This window comes from Tachyglossus aculeatus, chromosome 7 (genome assembly GCF_015852505.1).
Source record: "Tachyglossus aculeatus isolate mTacAcu1 chromosome 7, mTacAcu1.pri, whole genome shotgun sequence".
Taxonomy (NCBI): domain Eukaryota; kingdom Metazoa; phylum Chordata; class Mammalia; order Monotremata; family Tachyglossidae; genus Tachyglossus; species Tachyglossus aculeatus.
The window spans coordinates 58888515-58907664 of NC_052072.1; the positions used below are offsets into that span (position 1 = coordinate 58888515).

The following is a 19150-nucleotide window of genomic DNA, read 5'->3' on the forward strand; positions in this document are numbered from 1 at the left end:
TGTCCCAAATAAGGGTCACCGTCTTAATCCCCATTTTACAAATGAGGGAACTGAGGCACAGAGAACTTAAGTGACTTGGCCAAGGTCACACAGCAGGCAAGAGTGAGAGCTGGAATTAGAACCCAGGTCCTTCTTAATCCGGGTCTGTCCTCTCTGCCCTACGCCACACAGCTTCTCTAATTCAAGGGACCTAGAAGAGATGTATGTTCACGTAGTTGCAGTAGTCATAATGGTATTTATTGAGCATCTCCTGAATGCAACACTCTGTACTAAGCACTTCGGGGGAAGTACAACAGAAGAATGAATGTTCCCTGCCCACAAACACCCTTTAGACCATATTCCTTTGCAACAGCAGCAAACCTGGGTAATTCGAGGCATTCTGAAAGTTGTTCTCATCATTTGGCCCACCTGTTCAATATGTCCTCATTACAGACCTTATAGTCAAATGCTGTGTCGAACACTGACCCTGAAAAGAGCTCAAAATCTTTTTTCCACTAATAATAACAGTGTTATTTACTAAGCTCTTATTATGTGCCAAACACTGTACCAAATGCTGGGGTAGATACAAGATAATCAGGTCAGATATGATCCCTGTCCCATATGGAGCTCACAGTCTAGGTAGGATAGAGAACGGGTATTGAATTCCCATTTAACATACATGGAAACTGAGGCTCAGAAATGTGAAGTGACTTGCCCAAGGCCACACAATAGGTTGGTGGCAGATCTGGGTTGAGAAACGAGGTCCTCGGACTCCCAAGCCCGTGCTCTCTCCAAAGAATAAGGATACCAGGAAAAGTGAGCCCAACAGTTTGGAGATAATTCAGTATCAGCTTCTGGAGTTCCCAGAAGCACTTGGGGCTAGTGGAGGTTAGCAGATGCCTGAGTTTCCATTATTTTTTCTAAATATTAATAACATATTTCAATCTACTGCTATTTCCCCTCATGCTCTGCACATAGTAAGTGCTCAATAAATACCACTGATTTACTGATTTAACACAACATCCTACATAATGGTAACACTGTTATGGTAAAACAACAGTGCCAGGGGAAAACTTAATAATGCCAATGAAAAGTATATATAGAAAATAATAATAATAATGAATAATTATGGTATTTGGAAAGTGCTGGAAAACACAGAGATCAGAAGCAAAAGGGGACAATTAAGAGCTCCCTTCTGGAGGATTATGGGAGGCACTGGTGGGGCACTGGTGGCAATTAACCACCACAGGTGTGGTCAACAGAAGCTACTGGAGTTCCCAAAAGCACCTCGGTCCTACAAACACTACCTTCATGTCCCAGTTCTCATAATGGCCTCATTTGGGCTAACGGTTGCTGCTATTAGTCCTGCCCCACCTTGGCAGGCAGATGAATGAATGGGGGAAGCAAATGTTCTCAATAGAGGTGATCTTCTTCCTTCTTTCAGACTCTTGTTCAAAAGGATGAACTTTTCATCTGGACTGGAGGCCAACGATGAAGATGAGGATGTCCGGGCAGAGAGAATAAGGGTTGAGTCTGGAGCCGCCGAATTTGATCTGGTACAGCTCCACAGTCTCACCAAGACCTACCAGCTCATCCATAAAAAGATTGTAGCAGTGAACAACATCAGCCTTGGCATTCCAGCTGGAGAGGTAAGCTGACGGTTAACAACCTCCCCTTCTGTGTCTCCTTCATTGTGTAGTCAGTAGTCCCCAATTGTCCAAGTTCATCTGTATCTTGATATGACTCATTGGAAGTTCAACTCCTTATACTAGAGAACAAAATTTCCCCACTTCATTCCTTCCAGATGGAGAATAGATGAACTAGAGATGATCTGATGTTGGAGAGGAGGAATGGGACAAGGCAGAATTTCAGGAAGAGAGGAAAGGAAAAGGGGCAACTGAGAAGAAAACTCATTGTTTATTGAACTCAGGAAAAGACTTACTAGTACTATTAAAAAAGAAAGAGAACTCTTTCCCTTTCTTTCCAAATGATACTGCAAATTCAAGCAGAATATGGGAAATGTACTGGAAAATCCAGATAGTTGCTTTTGCCACACACTCTGAGCCAAGTTATGGCTTTAAACAGTAATGGACCCTCTTTAAATTTAATTATTTAATCATGTAAACATAACATATTCCTAGAACACTTCAAAAAAAAACATATTATATTGAATATAGCTTAAGTATGCTACAAAACATACACTCACATGGGAAAATGCATTCTATGTAACCTACTCAAAGATTCCCAAGGTAAGAAAAAGCAAATGGTAGGATGGTCCTTAATCATAAAATTGGAAAGCACTAAACTCCAAAATGTTGCCCTGCACTGATAAGAATAGTACCAGTATGTTTAGCAGTTTCTTAAATCTTGCCTAAGAGAGTATAAAAGGAACCAAAGTCGAATTAAAATATTCCACACAGACCTGTTGATAACTGTTTTAATCTTCTTCACAATCTAGTGTTTTGGCCTCCTTGGGGTTAATGGAGCAGGAAAGACAACTATCTTCAAGATGTTGACGGGAGACATTATAGCATCGAGTGGAAAAATCCTTATCAGAAATCAAGCTGGGTATGACGAACAAGAGGCTTCCTTCAACAGAATTTACCTAACAGGAAATTGAGGGTCTCCTACAATTTGGTTTGCTGTTTCAAAAAAAAAAAGGAAAAAAGTGACATGAAATGTTTCTCTATAAATTATACTTTTAGTCATCTGTAATGTGTATGAGAAAGTTAATCTCCGTCTTGTTAGACATGCACCTATGTTGGCTTATTATTACATTTAGCAAACTACCCAGTTAATTGAGTCCTACAAATAGGTTGGGCCTCAAGTGCCTGCTTATTTCAGACTAAAAATGTTTACTGTTTCTTGAAATATCCTGAATTTGAGACCAACATGTTGTTTTGGTCCTTTTTAAATGGTATTTGTTAGTCTCTTACTTCATGCCATACATTATACTGACCACTGGAGTAGATAGAATTTGTACAGGTTGGATACGGTCCATGCCCCATATGGGGCTCACAGTCTTAATCCCATTTTACAGATGAGGTAACTGAGGCACAGAGAAGATAAGTGACTTGTCCAAGGTCATACAGTACACAAGTGGTGGAATGGGGATGAGAACACAGGTCCTTCTTACTCCAGTAGGCCATGCTGCTTCCCATTTATTCCAGGCACCTTGCTAAGTCTACCCAACCTCAGAGAACCACAAACCTTCAGACTTCACACTCAAATTCTTCTTTGGACTCATCAGAATTTCTTGCTCTTTTTGATTCAGGTCCTTGGGTCACGTTGACACCCACTGCTCTTTAGTGGGTTATTGTCCTCAGGAAGATGCTTTAGATGACTTGGTGACAGTGGAAGAACATTTGTATTTTTATGCCAGGATACATGGAATTCCCGAAAAAGACATTAAAGAAGTGAGTATATTTTATTACATAGACTTGTTCAAGACTTCTCCATGTCTGAATGTAGACTGAAACAAACCATTTTCCATTTGTCTGTATTTGTTGACAGTTTCTGTGGTCATTTACAAAGCTATGTTTAGGATTTACAAAAAGAGCTCTGAGTGATTTCTCTGTATCCTTTTTCAAGTGTTCAATCCAGGATCCCAAGAGCCTCAAACAATTTCTGTTTTTGTTCTTTGTCCGCGTTTCAACATCTGCTCCTCCTATGGTCAACTGAATGAATGAAAGTTGGAAGATAAATGAATTATCTTCCAAATCTCCTAGTACAATTTCATTCTGCAGTGGTGTTTCAAAGAGAGCCCACTGTAACACAGTTCCTGAATTAGATTTTGGTGTTTTGGGTTTTTTTTAAGTACGATTCGCTTGGGGTCAAAATTCTCCTCCAAGCAAGAAGCAATAACTGAAAGAGACACAGCATGGCTTAGCAGAAAGAGCACGGGCCTGGGAGACAGATGATCTAAATTCTAATCCCAGATCTTCCTCTTGCCTGCTGAGTTACAGAGAAGTTAAGTGACTTGCCCAAGGTCACACAGCAGACAAGTAGCAGCCCTGGGTTTAGAACCCAGGTCCTCCTGATTCCTAGGCCTGTGCTCTATTCACTAGGCCATGCTGCATCTCATGATGGTAATAATAATAATAACAACAATAATAATGATAATCGATGTTGATTGATATGAATTATTGTACTGTTGTTATTATTGTAGTTGTTAAGCACCCAAGCACAAAACTAAGTCCTGGGGTAGATACGAGGTTATTAGGTAGAAAACAGTCCTTGCTCTACATGGGGCTCCCAGTCTAATTAGGAGGGAGGATGGGTATTGTTTACAGATGAGGAGACTAAGGCACAGAAAAGTTAAGTGACTTGCCTAAGGTCACACAGCAGGCAAATGGAAAAGTCAGGATTAGAATCCAGGTCCTCTAACTGCCAGGCCTATGTTCTTTCCACTAGCCCTTGAGAGATCTTGATTTTCCTCAGCTGTTACCTGGAATTAAAATAAAATTTTTGATTTACTACTTAGAATGTTCTGAACCAAGGATTTTGGTAAAGGGAATAGGAACAGTTACACCAATCTATTTCCTTCCCCTTTTCAAAACACTCAAATCCATTTTTATGGTTTTAACAATTGGGCATCTATTTCTATTGGATTTCTTGTTCAGACTTTTTTCTAAATAGTAATAGCACTTGTAGTAGTAGTAGAAGAAGAAGAATTTATAAGCACCTACACGTTGTGGTGCACTGTACTAAGAGCTTGGGAAGTGCAGAATAATGAAGTGACACATTCCCTGCCCACAAGGAGCTTGAACTTTAAGTAGATACAGCCTATGCTATTATGTCTGTGGAGAAGTTGTAACTCACGCCTTGATTGAAGTTTTTGATTTGTTGTCTTCAGACTGTTCATAAACTTCTTCGGAGGCTTCAGCTGATGTCATATAAAGACAGAGTCACTTCTATGTGCAGCTATGGGACGAAGCGAAAATTATCTACAGCACTGGCTCTGATTGGGAAGCCATCCATTCTACTGCTGGTAAATTTGGGGGAGGAAGCGGCCAAGTAGCTGTTATGTGTTCACAGGCTAATATGTGCTTTTATGTATTGCATTTCTCCAGCAAATGAAATATTCACAGAATGCTCGTGGCAGAAAAAATTCCCTAATTCTTCACCTCTGGAAATTGTTGTGGTGGCCATTTTGTTCCAAAAAAGTTCTCTTGCTCTTCTTTTGTTTTACTCCAAAAGAAATGTACATTAACCATAGATTTCTAAAGGCAGTAAATGGTTTTCTACTAATCGGGTATCTTGATGACAATTTTAATTTTAAATGGTTTGTTTCTATCCATAAACTTTATCCTGGGATCACTGTGGGAATAACAGTTGGAATGGATGAGATTGGGTAGAGTCTTGGGCAGTCTCGTTTCAGTTATGATGGTATTTGTTAAGCGCTTACTATGTGCCAAGATCCAAGAACATGAACCAAACCACCTACCAAAAAAGGACCCCTAAATCAGGGCAAGATCTGTGACCTAGTGGAAAGAGCGTTAGCCTGGCAGTTGGTAGGCTCTACATTCTAATCCCAGGTCTGCCACTTGTCTGCTGTGTGACCTTGGGCATGTCGCTTAACTTCTCTGGACCTCAGAGACATGTTCAGTGTCCAACCTGATTAGCCTGTATCTACCCCAGTCCTTAGCACATAGTAAGCACTCAACAAATACCATTTAGGTCCCAATTTAGGTGAGATGATCATAAGATATTAGGGTCTGTGCCTCCTTATGCTTTAGGTTCTTTAGCACAGAGCCATGTTTTGGAAAATAGTCATAATGATGATGGGATGTAGTAAGCATTTATTATGTTCAAGCACTGGGGTAGATATAAGATAATGAGATCAGACACAATCCCTAACTCAGATGGGGCTCAAGGACTAAGAGGGAAGAAAAACAGTTATTTCAACCCCATTTGATAGATAAGGAAACTAAGGCACAGAGAGGTTATGGGACTGGTCTAGGGTCACAGAGCAGACAAATGGTGGGCTTGGGTCTAGGACTCAGGTGTCTTGACTTCCAGTCCTATGATGTTTCCACAAGTTGTGTAATAATAATATTAATAATAATAATAATGGTGGTATTTGTTAAGAGGTTACTATGTACCAAGCACTGTTCTAAGCGCTGGGGGAGACACAGGATCAAGTTGTCCCAAACGGGACTCACACTTTTAATCCCCATTTTACAGATGAGCGAACTGAGGCCCAGAAAAGGGAAGCGACTTGCCCAAAGTCACACAGTTGACAAGTGGCGGAGGCAGGATTAGAACCCATAACCTCTGACTCCCAAGCCCGGGCTCTTTCCACTGAGCCATGCTTTGTATGCATTTCAGGCAATAGGAAAAAGACTCACAGGGCAGATGACTTGTGTGCCGACACGGGGATAGGTTGTGAGGAAAGAGCAGGAAATGAAGCTACAGACATATGAACATTTGATTCGCAACCCAGCAAACACCCTGAGCTCTCAGTTCTAGGTACAAGGGCTCAAACACCAGGCCTGGTGGAGTTTTAATAAAAACATATCTTCTGTTATATGTAATCCATTATCTTCAAAAAGAGGCTGAGACTAGTGTTCATATATTGTTCCAACAAAAATTACTTGAACTTCTGAAATAATTTGCTAATACCGTGTTTCCATGTTTTTTTCTTTTACCTTGAAATTATTTTAATTCAGCATTGAGCTATGATATTTTCATTAATTTCCTTCAAAACTGTTCTTTCCTTTTCCGTCTCTGATGACGTATTTAACTGCAGCTTTGGCAAAGCAACTCCACATTGCATTTCTAATTTTACATGTGGTTAATTGGCAGAAGCACTGTTTCTTCTCGCGTTCTGCCTGCTAGTTTGTGGAGACTAATGATTTCCATTGGAGCATAGCTTTTTTATAAATAAATTCAAATCAAAATGGATTTTTCCCAGCATCAAAAGTGGAAATTCAATCTGGGATGGAAAGATCCATTTGAGTTCTTTCTGCCTCCCATGTTTCAGTGTCACCAAGCATTTTTGTTGATGATGCCTGATTTTGGCGCATAATGTAACATGCATACTTTTCTTCAAATCGGCAAGTGAGAGCAAAACTTATTTTGTCAATATCTGAAAGCAAATATGACTCAGAAGAAATGCAGACGACAAATATGGAGTAACGAATTGTCACTTTATAGTCATTTTTCTAGGCATAACCACATTTTAAAATGGGCCTGTTTGACAGTGCAAAAGAAAATGGGAGAGAGAGATAGAAGAGAGAGATCATTTATACGTAAAATGAATTAGTCAAATGAGTTCAAAAAGTGATTTCTTCTCTGGGGAAGACAGATGTTATGATGATTCATGTAAGAAAGAAATCTAATTAAAGAAATTAAATTCATAAATTACTTTTTCTTGTCACGTTTTACTAAGGATGAGCCAAGCTCTGGAATGGATCCGAAATCGAAACGTCACCTCTGGAAAATCATTTCAGAAGAAGTGCAAAACAAATGCTCAGTAATCCTGACATCTCACAGGTAAATGGAATGCGGGCGTTGGTGTTTGTGATTCAAGTTGTGATGTCTAGAAGAGCACTAGCAGGCCATATTATGAAGATCGTTGGGGAAGTAGAGGAATGCATTTACAAAAAATCCTGTAGTGGGTATGGCCATTATGGCAGACTGGTGGCATGACTGTTCACATTGGCTGCATAAACAACCAAATTGTAAACGCCTGAATTTCTCTACCAGATTGACAATTTTATAGTTTGAAGTGGGGATTTATTAAAGCCAAGATGTTCACAATAATTTTAAAGGGAAAGTTGGGGCTACAGTGGTTCAAATTAGGGGCATTAGTTGGTCCATCTCTAACTGTGACAATGGATGATTCATTATATGGTTTCTCCATACATCCTGCTGCTACTTAATAATATTTATGGTATTTGTTAAGCGCTTACTATGTGCCAGGCACTTTTGCCACTCCAAGTGCCCTGAACTATTGGTCTGCTCCAAGAGTGGTCTGCTGTTGCTTTATGTCCTCATAAGTTTTAATGGCTCAGACCCCACATTTTTTAATGCCTGTTGGACTTGGGCTGGGAAAGTCTTGTGCCAGGTTTCTGGAGCTCCCACATTTTAAACGATGCTGAGTTCTAAAAGAAAAGATGTTGCCCCAACAGGGATGTCAACAGGGGTGTCAAGACCTTGGGAAGAAATGTACGATGGTTGCCCTAGCCGGGACATGCATTCTCAAAGCTAGGAATACACCATCCAATACCTCCGTCTCTTTTCTTTTCATCCCTAACTTTTCCCTCTAGAGACAAGTTATTATCCAATCTCCTCTAGAGCCTCTTGATATTTTCTGCCTACCCAAACATCTGTGGAAATACATTCCACAGATTAATCACTCACTATGTGAAGGTTTCCTTTCATTCGCTCTGATCCTACCACCTTCAAGCGCTTCAATAATGTCCCCTCAAATTGATTCGGTATGGTTTTTTATAGTATTCAAGAGCTTACTATTTGCCAGGAACTGTACTAATTGCTGGGGTAGACACAGGCTAATCAGGTTGGTCACATTCCCTGTCCCACATGGGGCTCACAGTCTTAATCCCCATTTTAGAAATGAGGTAATTGAGTCCCAGAAAATGTAAATGACTTGACCAAGGTCACATAGCAGACAAGTGGAGGAGCCAGAATAAGAACCCAGGTCTGCGTTCTGTCCACGAGGCCATGCTGCTTCTCTAGGATTGGGGGGACAGTAATTCTTTGTTCACCTTGCCCTCACTCTTCATGACTTTGTAAACTTCAATCATGTCCCCTCTCAGCCTACAAGATCCTAGTCTGAAGATTCCTAATCTTCAATCTTCAATTGTTCTCAATTGTTAACCTCCCGCTGTGCTCTCACTTGCCCTGCTGACCTCACCATGAACTTTCAATTCCCTTGCTCCCAACTGCCATTCCCATTCCTCACCTTCCCCTTCCCCCACCCAGCTTTTTCCCTCCCTCTCCCCCCACCACGACCACTCCCCCTCACCCCCTACCCAGGATCCCTCTGTACCAGCACCAATCCTCAACTCCTCCTTCCCAGCTCCCTCCCTCCCCTCCTCCCCGCCCCCACCCCATCCCAGTTCTCCTTTCCCATTGCCACCCCTCTTCCCACTCTCCCCGCCTAGGCCCCCACCAACTCATCCCAATCCAAACCCTCCCCACCCCTCGCACCCTTCCCCTTCCCTCCCCTCCCTCGACGGCTGCTACCAAGTGTGGCCTCTGGAACCCCCGTTCCATTATAAGTAAGCTCCCTTTCATTTCATACTGGACCTATTCCTTTCCAGGTCTCTACTCCTCCTCGCCCTAACTGAAACATGGTTGTCTCTGGACGACACGGTCTCTTCTGCTGCTCTCTCCAGGGGAGGCCTCTTCTTCTCCCACTCCCCCAGACTCACCGGAAAAAGAGGAGGTTTCGGTTTCCTCCTCAACCCCCAATGTCGCTTTCGCACTATCCCTCCTTCCCATTCCCTTTCCTTCCCTTCCTTTGAAGCCCACATTATTTGCCTCTACCACCCCCCTCCAGATTCTTGTTGCCGTCATCTACCGCCGCCCCCCCCAGGCCCCACCTCCAACTTCTTTAAGGGTTTTGACCCCTTCCTCGCCTTCCTTCTCTCCTTTTCCATGCCCACTCTGATCCTCGGAGACTTCAACATCCACATGGATATCCCCGATGATTCCTCTGCCTCCCGCCTTCTATCGCTCTTTGATGCTGCCAACCTCTTGCTCCACCCCACCTTGCCCACTCACCAACTTGGTCACACCCTTGACCTCATCATCTCCTACTGCTGCACTGTCTCCACCCTCACCAACTCTGAAATCCCTCTCTCTGATCATAATCTTCTCACCTGCCTCCTCACTCACACTCCTTTCCCCTGTAAATCCATATTACTCCCTCACAGAGATCTCCGCTTTCTTGACCCCATCCATCTTTCTGAGCGCCTCACACCCCACCTCGCCTCCCTTTCCTCTCTACCCAATCTTGATGATCAGATTACTGCTCTCAACTCTACCCTTTCTACTCAGCTAGACTTGCTCGCTCCGCTTTCCCTTCACCTCTCTTGGACCACTAACCCACAGCCCTGGATCACTGCCACTGTCCGCCTCCTTTGCTCTTTTGCTCGAGCTGCTGAACGCTGCTGGTGAAAGTCTAAACATCATGCCAACCTCGTTCACTTCAAGTTTTTCCTTTCCTGCCTTAACTCAGCCCTCTCCTCTGCCAGACAAAACTATTTCTCCTCCCTTATTGACACCCATGCCAGCTCTTCCGTACACTCAACTCCCTTCTCAGGGCCCCGGTTCCTCCCCCTCCTCTTTTCCTCACCCTCAATGATCTGGCCTCCTACTTCATTAATAAAATTAAATCCATCAGGTCTGACCTCCCCAAAGTCACTCCCCCACCATTCTCCAACTCCCCCGGCTCTCAACACTCTCTGCTACTCTCCCATCCTTCCCAGCAGTATCCTCAGAGGAGCACTCCTCCCCCCTCTCAAGTGCTAATCCAGCCACTTGTGCTTCTGACCCCATTCCCTCTCATCTCATGAAATCTCTCGCTCCGTCCCTTCTCCCCTCCTTAACCTCCATCTTCAACTGCTCACTCTCCACTGGTTCCTTCTCCTCTGCCTTCAAACATGCCCATGTCTCTCCCATCCTAAAAAAAAACCCTCTCTTGACCCCACCTCACCTTCTAGTTATCGTCCTATCTTCCTCCTACCATTCCTTTCCAAACTCCTTGAACGAGTCATCTACACGCACTGCCTCGAATTCCTCAACACCAACTCTCTCCTCGACCCCCTCCAGTCTGGCTTCCTTCCCCTACATTCCGCAGAAACTGCCCTCTCAAAGGTCACCAGTGACCTCCTGCTTGCCAAATCCAATGGCTCATACTCTATCCTACTCCTCCTCGACCTCTCAGCTGCCTTCAACACTGTGGACCACCCCCTTCTCCTCAACACACTATCCAACCTTGGCTTCACAGACTCCATCCTCTCCTGGTTCTCATCTTATCTCTCTGGTCATTCATTCTCAGTCTCTTTGGCAGGCTCCTCCTCCCCCTCCCATCCCCTTACTGTAGGGGTTCCTCAAGGTTCAGTACTTGGTCCCCTTCTGTTCTCGATTTACACTCACTCCGTTGGTGACCTTATTCACTCCCACAGCTTCAACTATCATCTCTACGCTGATGACACCCAAAGCTACATCTCTACCCCTGCTCTCTCTCCCTCCCTCCAGGCTCGCATCTCCTCCTGCCTTCAGGACATCTCCATCTGGATGTCTGCCTGCCACCTAAAACTCAACATGTCCAAGACTGAACTCATTGTCTTCCCTCCCAAACCCTGCCCTCTCCCTGACTTTCCCATCACTGTTGATGGCACTACCATCCTTCCCGTCTCACAAGCCCTCAACCTTGGTGTCATCCTCGACTCCGCTCTCTCGTTCACCCCTCACATCCAAGCTGTCACCAAAACCTGCCGGTCTCACCTCCGCAACATTGCCAAGATCTGCCCTTTCCTCTCCATCCAAACCACTACCTCTCATCCTATCCTGTCTGGATTATTGTATCAGCCTCCTCTCTGATCTCTCATCCTCCTGTCTCTTCCCACTTCAATCCATTCTTCATGCCACTGCCCGGATTCTCTTTGTCCAGAAACTCTCTGGGCATGTTACTCCCCTCCTCAAAAATCTCCAGTGGCTACCAATCAATCTGCGCATCAGGCAGAAACTCCTCACCCTCGGCTTCAAGGCTGTCCATCCCCTCGCCCCCTCCTACCTCACCTCCCTTCTGTCCTTCTACAGCCCAGCCTGCACCCTCCGCTCCTCTGCCACTAATCTTCTCACTATGCCTCGTTCGCCCCTGTCCCGCCGTTGACCCCCGGCACATGTCATCCCCCTGGCCTGGAATGCCCTCCCTCCCCACATCCGCCAAGCTAGCTCTCTTCCTCCCTTCAAAGCCCTACTGAGAGCTCACCTCCTCCAGGAGGCCTTCCCAGACTGAGCCCCCTCCTTCCTCTCCCCCTCCTCCCCCTCACCTTACCTCCTTCCCTTCCCCTCAGCACCTGTATATATGTATATATGTTTGTACGTATTTATTACTCTATTTATTTTACTTGTACATATTTATTCTATTTATTTTATTTTGTTAATATGTTTTGTTTTGTTCTCTGTCTCCCCCTTCTAGACTGTGAGCCCACTGTTGGGTAGGGACTGTCTCTATATGTTGCCAACTTGTACTTCCCAAGTGCTTAATACAGTGCTGTGCACACAGTAAGCGCTCAATAAATATGATTGAATGAATGAATGAATAATCTTTGAATTAATAATCCTACTCTATCCCCTGATCTTGGTTGTTCTCCTGTGCACTGTTCCCATAAAGGGGGATGATTTGTATATCCCGCCATATTCTAGGTGGTTTTGTTGCAGCTGTACACCAGTGCAGATGATTGCTAATGGAATAAGGAAAACACAAAGTCACATGAGGAGCATATAGAGGAGTGGCCTGGACCAGTGGAAAGACCTCGGGCCTGGGAGTCAGAGGACCTGGGTTCTAATCCCAGCTCCATCATGTGCCTACTGGTCAAATCACTTAAGTTCTCTGTGCCTCAGTTATCTCATCTGTAAAATGGGGATTCAGAACCTGTTCTCCTTCCTGCTTAGATTGTAAGCCCTCTGTGGGAGAGGGACTGTATTTGACCTGATTTTTCTGTATCTTCCCCAGCACTGAGAACAGTGCTTGGCAAATAGTAAGCGCTTAAGCCATACCAGTTATTATATGAAAGGAATAATGTTGCGGCAAAATCCCTGAAAAAAGCGGGCACAGGTCTCTCTCTCTCTCTCTCTCTCTCTCTCTCTCTCTCTCTCTCTCTCTCTCTCTCTCTCTTTTCCTCCCCCCCCCCCCCCACTTCCCATAGGGATGGGAGGCAAGTCCACAGAAGCATCTGGTTTTAGTGAACTTAACTTAAACCTAAACTGGTCTTTGTTGAGAAGCAATGCAATGTAGAGAAGCCTCCTAGAACCCAAATCCCTCCTGCAAGATCTCAGTGAATTTCTCTGCTTTGTTTTCCAGCATGGAGGAATGCGAGGCCCTGTGTACCAGGCTGGCCATTATGGTGAATGGCCAGTTCCAATGTATTGGTTCTTTGCAGCATATAAAAAGCAGGTTAGTCATCACACAGTCTGTTCTTATGGCCTTCGCCATTTGGTCAGAGTTCGGCTTCTAGTGCCATCTTGACTGCTCTGGTGGGGTTGCACAGAGAAGCAGTATGGCCTAGTGGAAAGAGCACAGGCCTGGGCATCAGTGGACCTGAGTTCTAATCCGGGCTCTGCCACATGTCAATCAACTGTATTTATTGAGCTCTTACTGTGTGCAGAGCACTGTACTAAGTATTTGGGAGAGTTCATTATAACAGAGTTGGTAGACATGTCCCCTGCCTACATGGATCTTACAGTCTAGAGGGGGATACAGACCTTAATGGAAATACATAAGTTACAGATAGGTATATGCGTTCTGTGGGGTTGAGGAAGGGGAGTGAATAAAGCGTGCAAATCCAAGAGCAAGGGTGATGCAGAAGGGAGTGGGAGAAGAGAAACTGTGGCCCAAGTCACAGAAGGCCTCTTGGAGATGTGATTTTAATAAGGCTTTGAAGGTGGGGAGAGTGATTGTCTGTTGAATATGAAGAAGAAGGTGTTCCAGGCCAGAGGCAGAACGTGGGCAAGAGGTCAGTGGTGAGATACACAAGATAAAAGTCCAGAAAATAGGTCAGCGTTAGAGGAGTGAAGCATGAGGGATGGGTTGGAATAGGAAATCAGTGCGAGAAGGTTGGAGGGGACAAGGTGAATGAGTTTTTTTAAAGCCTATGATAAGGAGTTTCTGTTTGATGCAGAGGTGGATGGGCAGTCACTGGAGGTTCTTGAGGAGAGGGGAAACATGGACTGAAGGGTTTTGTAGAAAAATGATCCGTGCACCAGAGTGAAGTATGGACTAGAATCGCAAGAGACAGGAGGCAGGGAAGTCAGCAAAGAGGCCGATGAAGTAATTGAGGTGATGTAGGACAAGTCCTTGGGTTAATATAATAGCAGTTTGGGTGGGGAGGAAAGGGTGCATTTTAGTGATGTTGTGAAGGTTGAACCAATAGGTGACAGATAGAATATAATAATAATAATAATTACGGTATTTGGTAAGCGCTTACTATGTGCCAAGCACTGTACTAAGCACTGGGGTAGATACAAAGAAAGCAGGTTGTTCCAGGTGGGGCTCACAGTCTTAATCCCCATTTTACAGATGAGGGAGCTGAGGCACAGAGAAGTCAAGTGACTTGCCTAACATCACACAGCAGACAAGTGGCAGAGCTGGGATTAAAACTCATGACCTCCGATTCCCAAGCCCGGGCTCTTTCTACGAAGCCAGTTAGAATATGTGGGTTGAATAAGAGACCTGAGACAAGGATAATGCTAAGGTTATGGGCTTGTGAGACAGGGAGGATGGTGGGGCCGTCTACAGTGATGGAAAAATCAGGGGGATGATGGGTTTGAGTGTGAAGATAAGGAGTTCTCTTTTGAACATGTTAAGTTTGAGATGTCAGCGGGATATCCAAGTAGAGATGTCCTGAAGGCAGGAGGAAATGCGAGACTGCAGTCTCTGAGGGAATCAGGGCTGGAGATGTAGATTTGGGAATCATCTGCATAGAGATGGTAGTTAAAGTCTTGGGACTGAGTGAGTTCTCCAAGGGAGTGGGTGTAGATGGAGAATAGAAGGGGACTCAGAACTGACTCTTGAGGGACTCGCACAGCGAGGACGTGGGAGGCAGAGGAGGAGACAGCGAAGGAGACTGAGAATGAATGGCCAGAGTGATGAGGAGAACCAGGAGAGGATGGTGTCAATGAAGCCAAGATTGGGTATTTCCATATGTGCTGTGTGACCCTGAACAAGTCACTTAGCTCCTTTGTTCCTCAGTTACCTCATCTGCCAAATGGAGGTTAATATTGCGAGCCCCATGTGGGACATGGATTGTGTCCAGCCTGATTCCCTTGTATTTATCTCAGCACTTAGTACAGTGCCTGGCACTGCTAACTGCTAATAATGCTCAAGAAATACCACATAAAACAAACAAAAAAGGGACAGGGCACCGATATACCAATCAAGAAAAATGAATGATTTTCCATAATTTGAAACCATTCGAGGTAGCAGAGAAACCTTCAGAGTTTCTGAAGATGGATTTTAGTTTCCCAAATTAATTGTTTTTTCTTGTAAGAAGGCTAAAATGCTTGTTGGCATTGAGGTCCAGATTTATGCAGCAAGATAATGACCATTTCTTCCTGCCTGTCAGGATTGCACTTGTCATTTTCACTCTTATTGCAGCCTCTCCTTGTCTCCAAAAAAGCAAGGATTCTAAATAATAAGGATAGCTGGCTGCACTCATATCAAATTGATTGCATCCTTGTCATCTATATATCATAATGTAACACGTCATCTCGACACATCCATGCCCATACCCAAATCCACATCTGTACCCTGCACTAAGTAGCCAATGAAGGTGAAACATAGCTTTCAGAAAGTGTACTGACTTTTAATGAAAGTTGCAACTATTGTTGTGTCAAAAGCAATATATCCCTGGAGATATACAATGAGGTGGTTTTTTTTTTTCTCTTCAATGAATTACAAATCAAAACAACTTTAAACATCTCTGGAATGAATTACAGGATCTTGAAAGCAGAAGTTCCAAGTCCTTATTTGCTTTCTAAATGTAAGCCTCTTAAATCCAGAAATTGCTGCCTCATTGATAAGTCATATGTATCATTTAAAGCAAGAGTTTCTGAACAAGGTTGGCATTTTCTTTTTCAGTGAGATTTTCATTCAAAGGATGCATTTGTGGGTAAACCCCGTGTGAGACTGGGCCTGATTGTCTTGTATCTTCCTGGCCTTTAGTACTAATCAGTCTGTGGTCCTTCCAGAGCACTTAATGTGTACAGAGCACTGTATTAAGCACTTGGGAGAGTATAGTAATAATAATAATGGCATTTGTTAAGTGCTTACTATGTGCAAAGCACTGTTCTAAGCGCTGGGGGGATACAAGGTGGTCACATTGTCCCATGTGGGGCTCACATTCTTAATCCCCATTTTACAGATGAGGTAACTGAGGCTCAGAGAAGCTAAGTGACTTGCCCAAGGTCACACAGCAGACATGTAGGGGAGCCGGGATTAGAACCCCTGACTCCCAAGCCCGTGCTCTTTCCACTGAACCACGCTGCTTCTCTTAAATAGGGGAAGTGGGTCCTTAGTCGCCCCTCTCAGGGTCGTACCTTGAGAGTTTCCAATCTCGACGACGGGATGGAGAGCCAAGCAGAGGCATATCCATTCCATTCCTAGTTCAGGCAGTGGCTAGTGAGTGGAAAGCAATCTGCTACAAGTCAAAACTCATCTGCGCTGGGCAGCAGTGACATGGGAGAGAGTCAAGGATGGAGATTCAAGTTTACTGCACAGAAGGAGGCAATGGTAAACTACTTCTGTATTTTTATCAAGAAAACTCTATAGATATACTGCCAGAAGAATTGCAGATGGAGGTGGGGCGTTCTGGGAGAGATGTGTCTGTGGCGATGCTATGGGTCGGAGACGACGCGACAGCGTAAGACAAGAGTGCTTAGGGAAGGCTTCTTGAAGGAGATCATCATCAATCATATTTATTGAGCGCTTACTATGTGCAGAGCACTGTACTAAGCGCTTATGTGATTTTAGCAGGGCTTCGAAGTTGAGGAGGGGGTGGTCAGTTGGATATGAATAAGGAGGAAGTTTTAGGACAGAGGGAAGATGTGGGCAAGGGGTATAGTACAGAGTTTAGTACAAAACTTGGCATGAAATAAGCACTTAACAAACACCAGTTATTGTTATTATTATAGGTAATGGTTCAGACCAAGTCATATATCTTCCTGACAATCTAGGCATTAGTTCTAATGACAGCTTCGAGTTTGCTCTGCACACAGTAAGCACTCAATAAATACACTGACTGTCTCCCCCTTGGATAAAATATGCCTTATGTGGCTTTCCATAAGAACTGTCTCACTGCATAATCCTGCCTCCCCACTTTCCTTCCTAGGTTTGGAAGAGGATTTACTGTGAAGGTCCACTTGAAGAATAACAGGATGAGCAATGAATCTCTGACCAAATTCATGCAATTGCACTTTCCCAAAACATATCTAAAGGTAAAGAAATTTCTAAAGTGTGGACATTTTCCCAGGGATGAGTCCTTGGCCGTTGGTAATTAGTATTGCTCTAGTAGGATATTGGCAACAAAAGCAAATCGAGGGCCACGGCTTTCAAAAATGTGTCTGTTTATGGTTGTATTGTACTCTCCCAAGCGCCTTGTACAGTGTTCTGCACACAGTAAGCACTTAATAAATATGACTGACTGACCCTGCAGTTAACATTGGAATGGGCAGAGGCCTGGGAGAGAGCAGCAAAGCTACAGCTCAAATCTTGCCCTTTTTGCCTGGCAATGTAACCTTGATCAGGTCATTCCATGGGAATGTCTGTGTAACAGCATGGCCTAATGGAAGGAACCCAGGGTTGGGAGTCCGATGACCTGGGTTCTAATCCTGGCTCTGCCAATTGCTTTTTGTGGGACCTTGGACAAGTTAAGTACCTCAGTTTCCTCAACTGCAAAAAAAGGAGATTAAATACCTGTTCTCCCTCCTGCTTAGACTGTGAGCCCCATGTGGGACAGGGACTGTGTCCAACTTGATGAACTTGTGTATACCCCAACACTGAGAACTGTTTTTGACACATAGTAAGTGATTAACTAATTATGATGATGATAATAATAATATTAATGATAATAACAGAAGAGCCCTGAAAGGAATGCAAAACCAGCTGTGTAGCCAGAGAACTCTAGTTTGGAAAGGAGGGAAAAGAAACTTCTTTTGCAACGTATTCAAATGTCCCCAAAAGGAAAAAAAAAATCCTGTGAAAAACGCAAGTAGTTGAGAATAATTCTGAAAATGAAGTCTATAGGCACCTCAGTGTAATCTGACATCAGAAGTTTTCTAGCCGGATTTGTAAAGAGTGCCTTATTGGAAATATTTGAAAATGTGGGCTAGTCTTGCATTTTACTTTTAAATATTTGAAAATTCTTTTTCATGTCATCTCTGGAAGGCAGCTTTCAGAACGTGCTTTATACCCATGCTTTGACATTGTTTGCCAACAAGGGCAGGGTTTCAGCTTTTTCCTCCATGGCTAGTGCCATGACTAGCCAAGTCGCCATTTCCCGACATTCTAACCTGTATCCACATCTTTGATCCCACAGGATCAGCATCTTAGCATGCTAGAGTATCATGTACCAGTCTCAGCGGGAGGCGTTGCAAACATATTTGATCTGCTAGAAACCAACAAGACAGCCTTAAATATCACAAATTTTTTAGTAAGCCAAACGACTCTGGAAGAGGTAAGGGAAATTTTATAAATTCTTCACTGAGGTTCACTCACCTTAATCTTAGCACCAAATTGGTGATATCTCTCTCTCTCTCTCTCTCTCTCTCTCTCTCTCTATATATATATATATATATATATATATACTTTTCAACTGAACATTCTATTTAATTTTAATGAAAAACCCTCTTTTGTACCTGAATTCTTACTCTTTCACTGCCCATCAAAACATGGTGTTCACCCAAAACCCAACTTGAAGTATTTGACCAAACATTTTAAATTGTTCTAAAATGAGGTGGACAGAATAACCTTTCTTTAAAAAAAGGCATTAACTGCTTTTATTGGAAAAAATGATGATTTTTGGTTCTTGACATTTATCATTATGTAGCCACGTGTGCTTGACAATATTTTCACTTTCCTGAGACACAAATGCATCAAATTTCGTTACTGGTTTTCCTGCCTCTTCTACTTGACAATCCTCTAAAACTGTTGTCTGTGGGATAAAGTCAGATCAATGGTTGAGATGGTAGCATCCATACTGGATAGACGTTCATATTCCATTACCTATCTTCATGCAGCTAAATTTCTGTTTGAATACCTAGGTGGATAGGGCATGGGCCGCAGAGTCAGAAAGTGGTGGGTTTTAATCCCTGCTCTGCCACTTGTCTGCTGGGTGACCTTAGGCAAATCATTTCACTTCTCTGTACCTCAGTTACCTCATCTGTAAAATGAGGATTGAGACTGAGAGCCTCATGA

At 43.6% G+C, this 19150-nt stretch overlaps 1 protein-coding gene across 1 annotated transcript in view; it reads left to right on the forward strand.

The window, feature by feature from the left end:
* The window catches only part of ABCA12 (ATP binding cassette subfamily A member 12), a 222070-nt gene that overhangs the window by 198673 nt on the left and 4247 nt on the right, over nt 1–19150 (forward strand). Inside the window, exons 47-54 of the mRNA XM_038748802.1 lie at nt 1424–1628; nt 2438–2547; nt 3254–3395; nt 4835–4969; nt 7373–7476; nt 13043–13135; nt 17067–17172; nt 18273–18410. Coding sequence (XP_038604730.1) covers nt 1424–1628; nt 2438–2547; nt 3254–3395; nt 4835–4969; nt 7373–7476; nt 13043–13135; nt 17067–17172; nt 18273–18410 — 1033 coding nt within the window. The remainder of the gene's footprint in view (nt 1–1423; nt 1629–2437; nt 2548–3253; nt 3396–4834; nt 4970–7372; nt 7477–13042; nt 13136–17066; nt 17173–18272; nt 18411–19150) is intronic.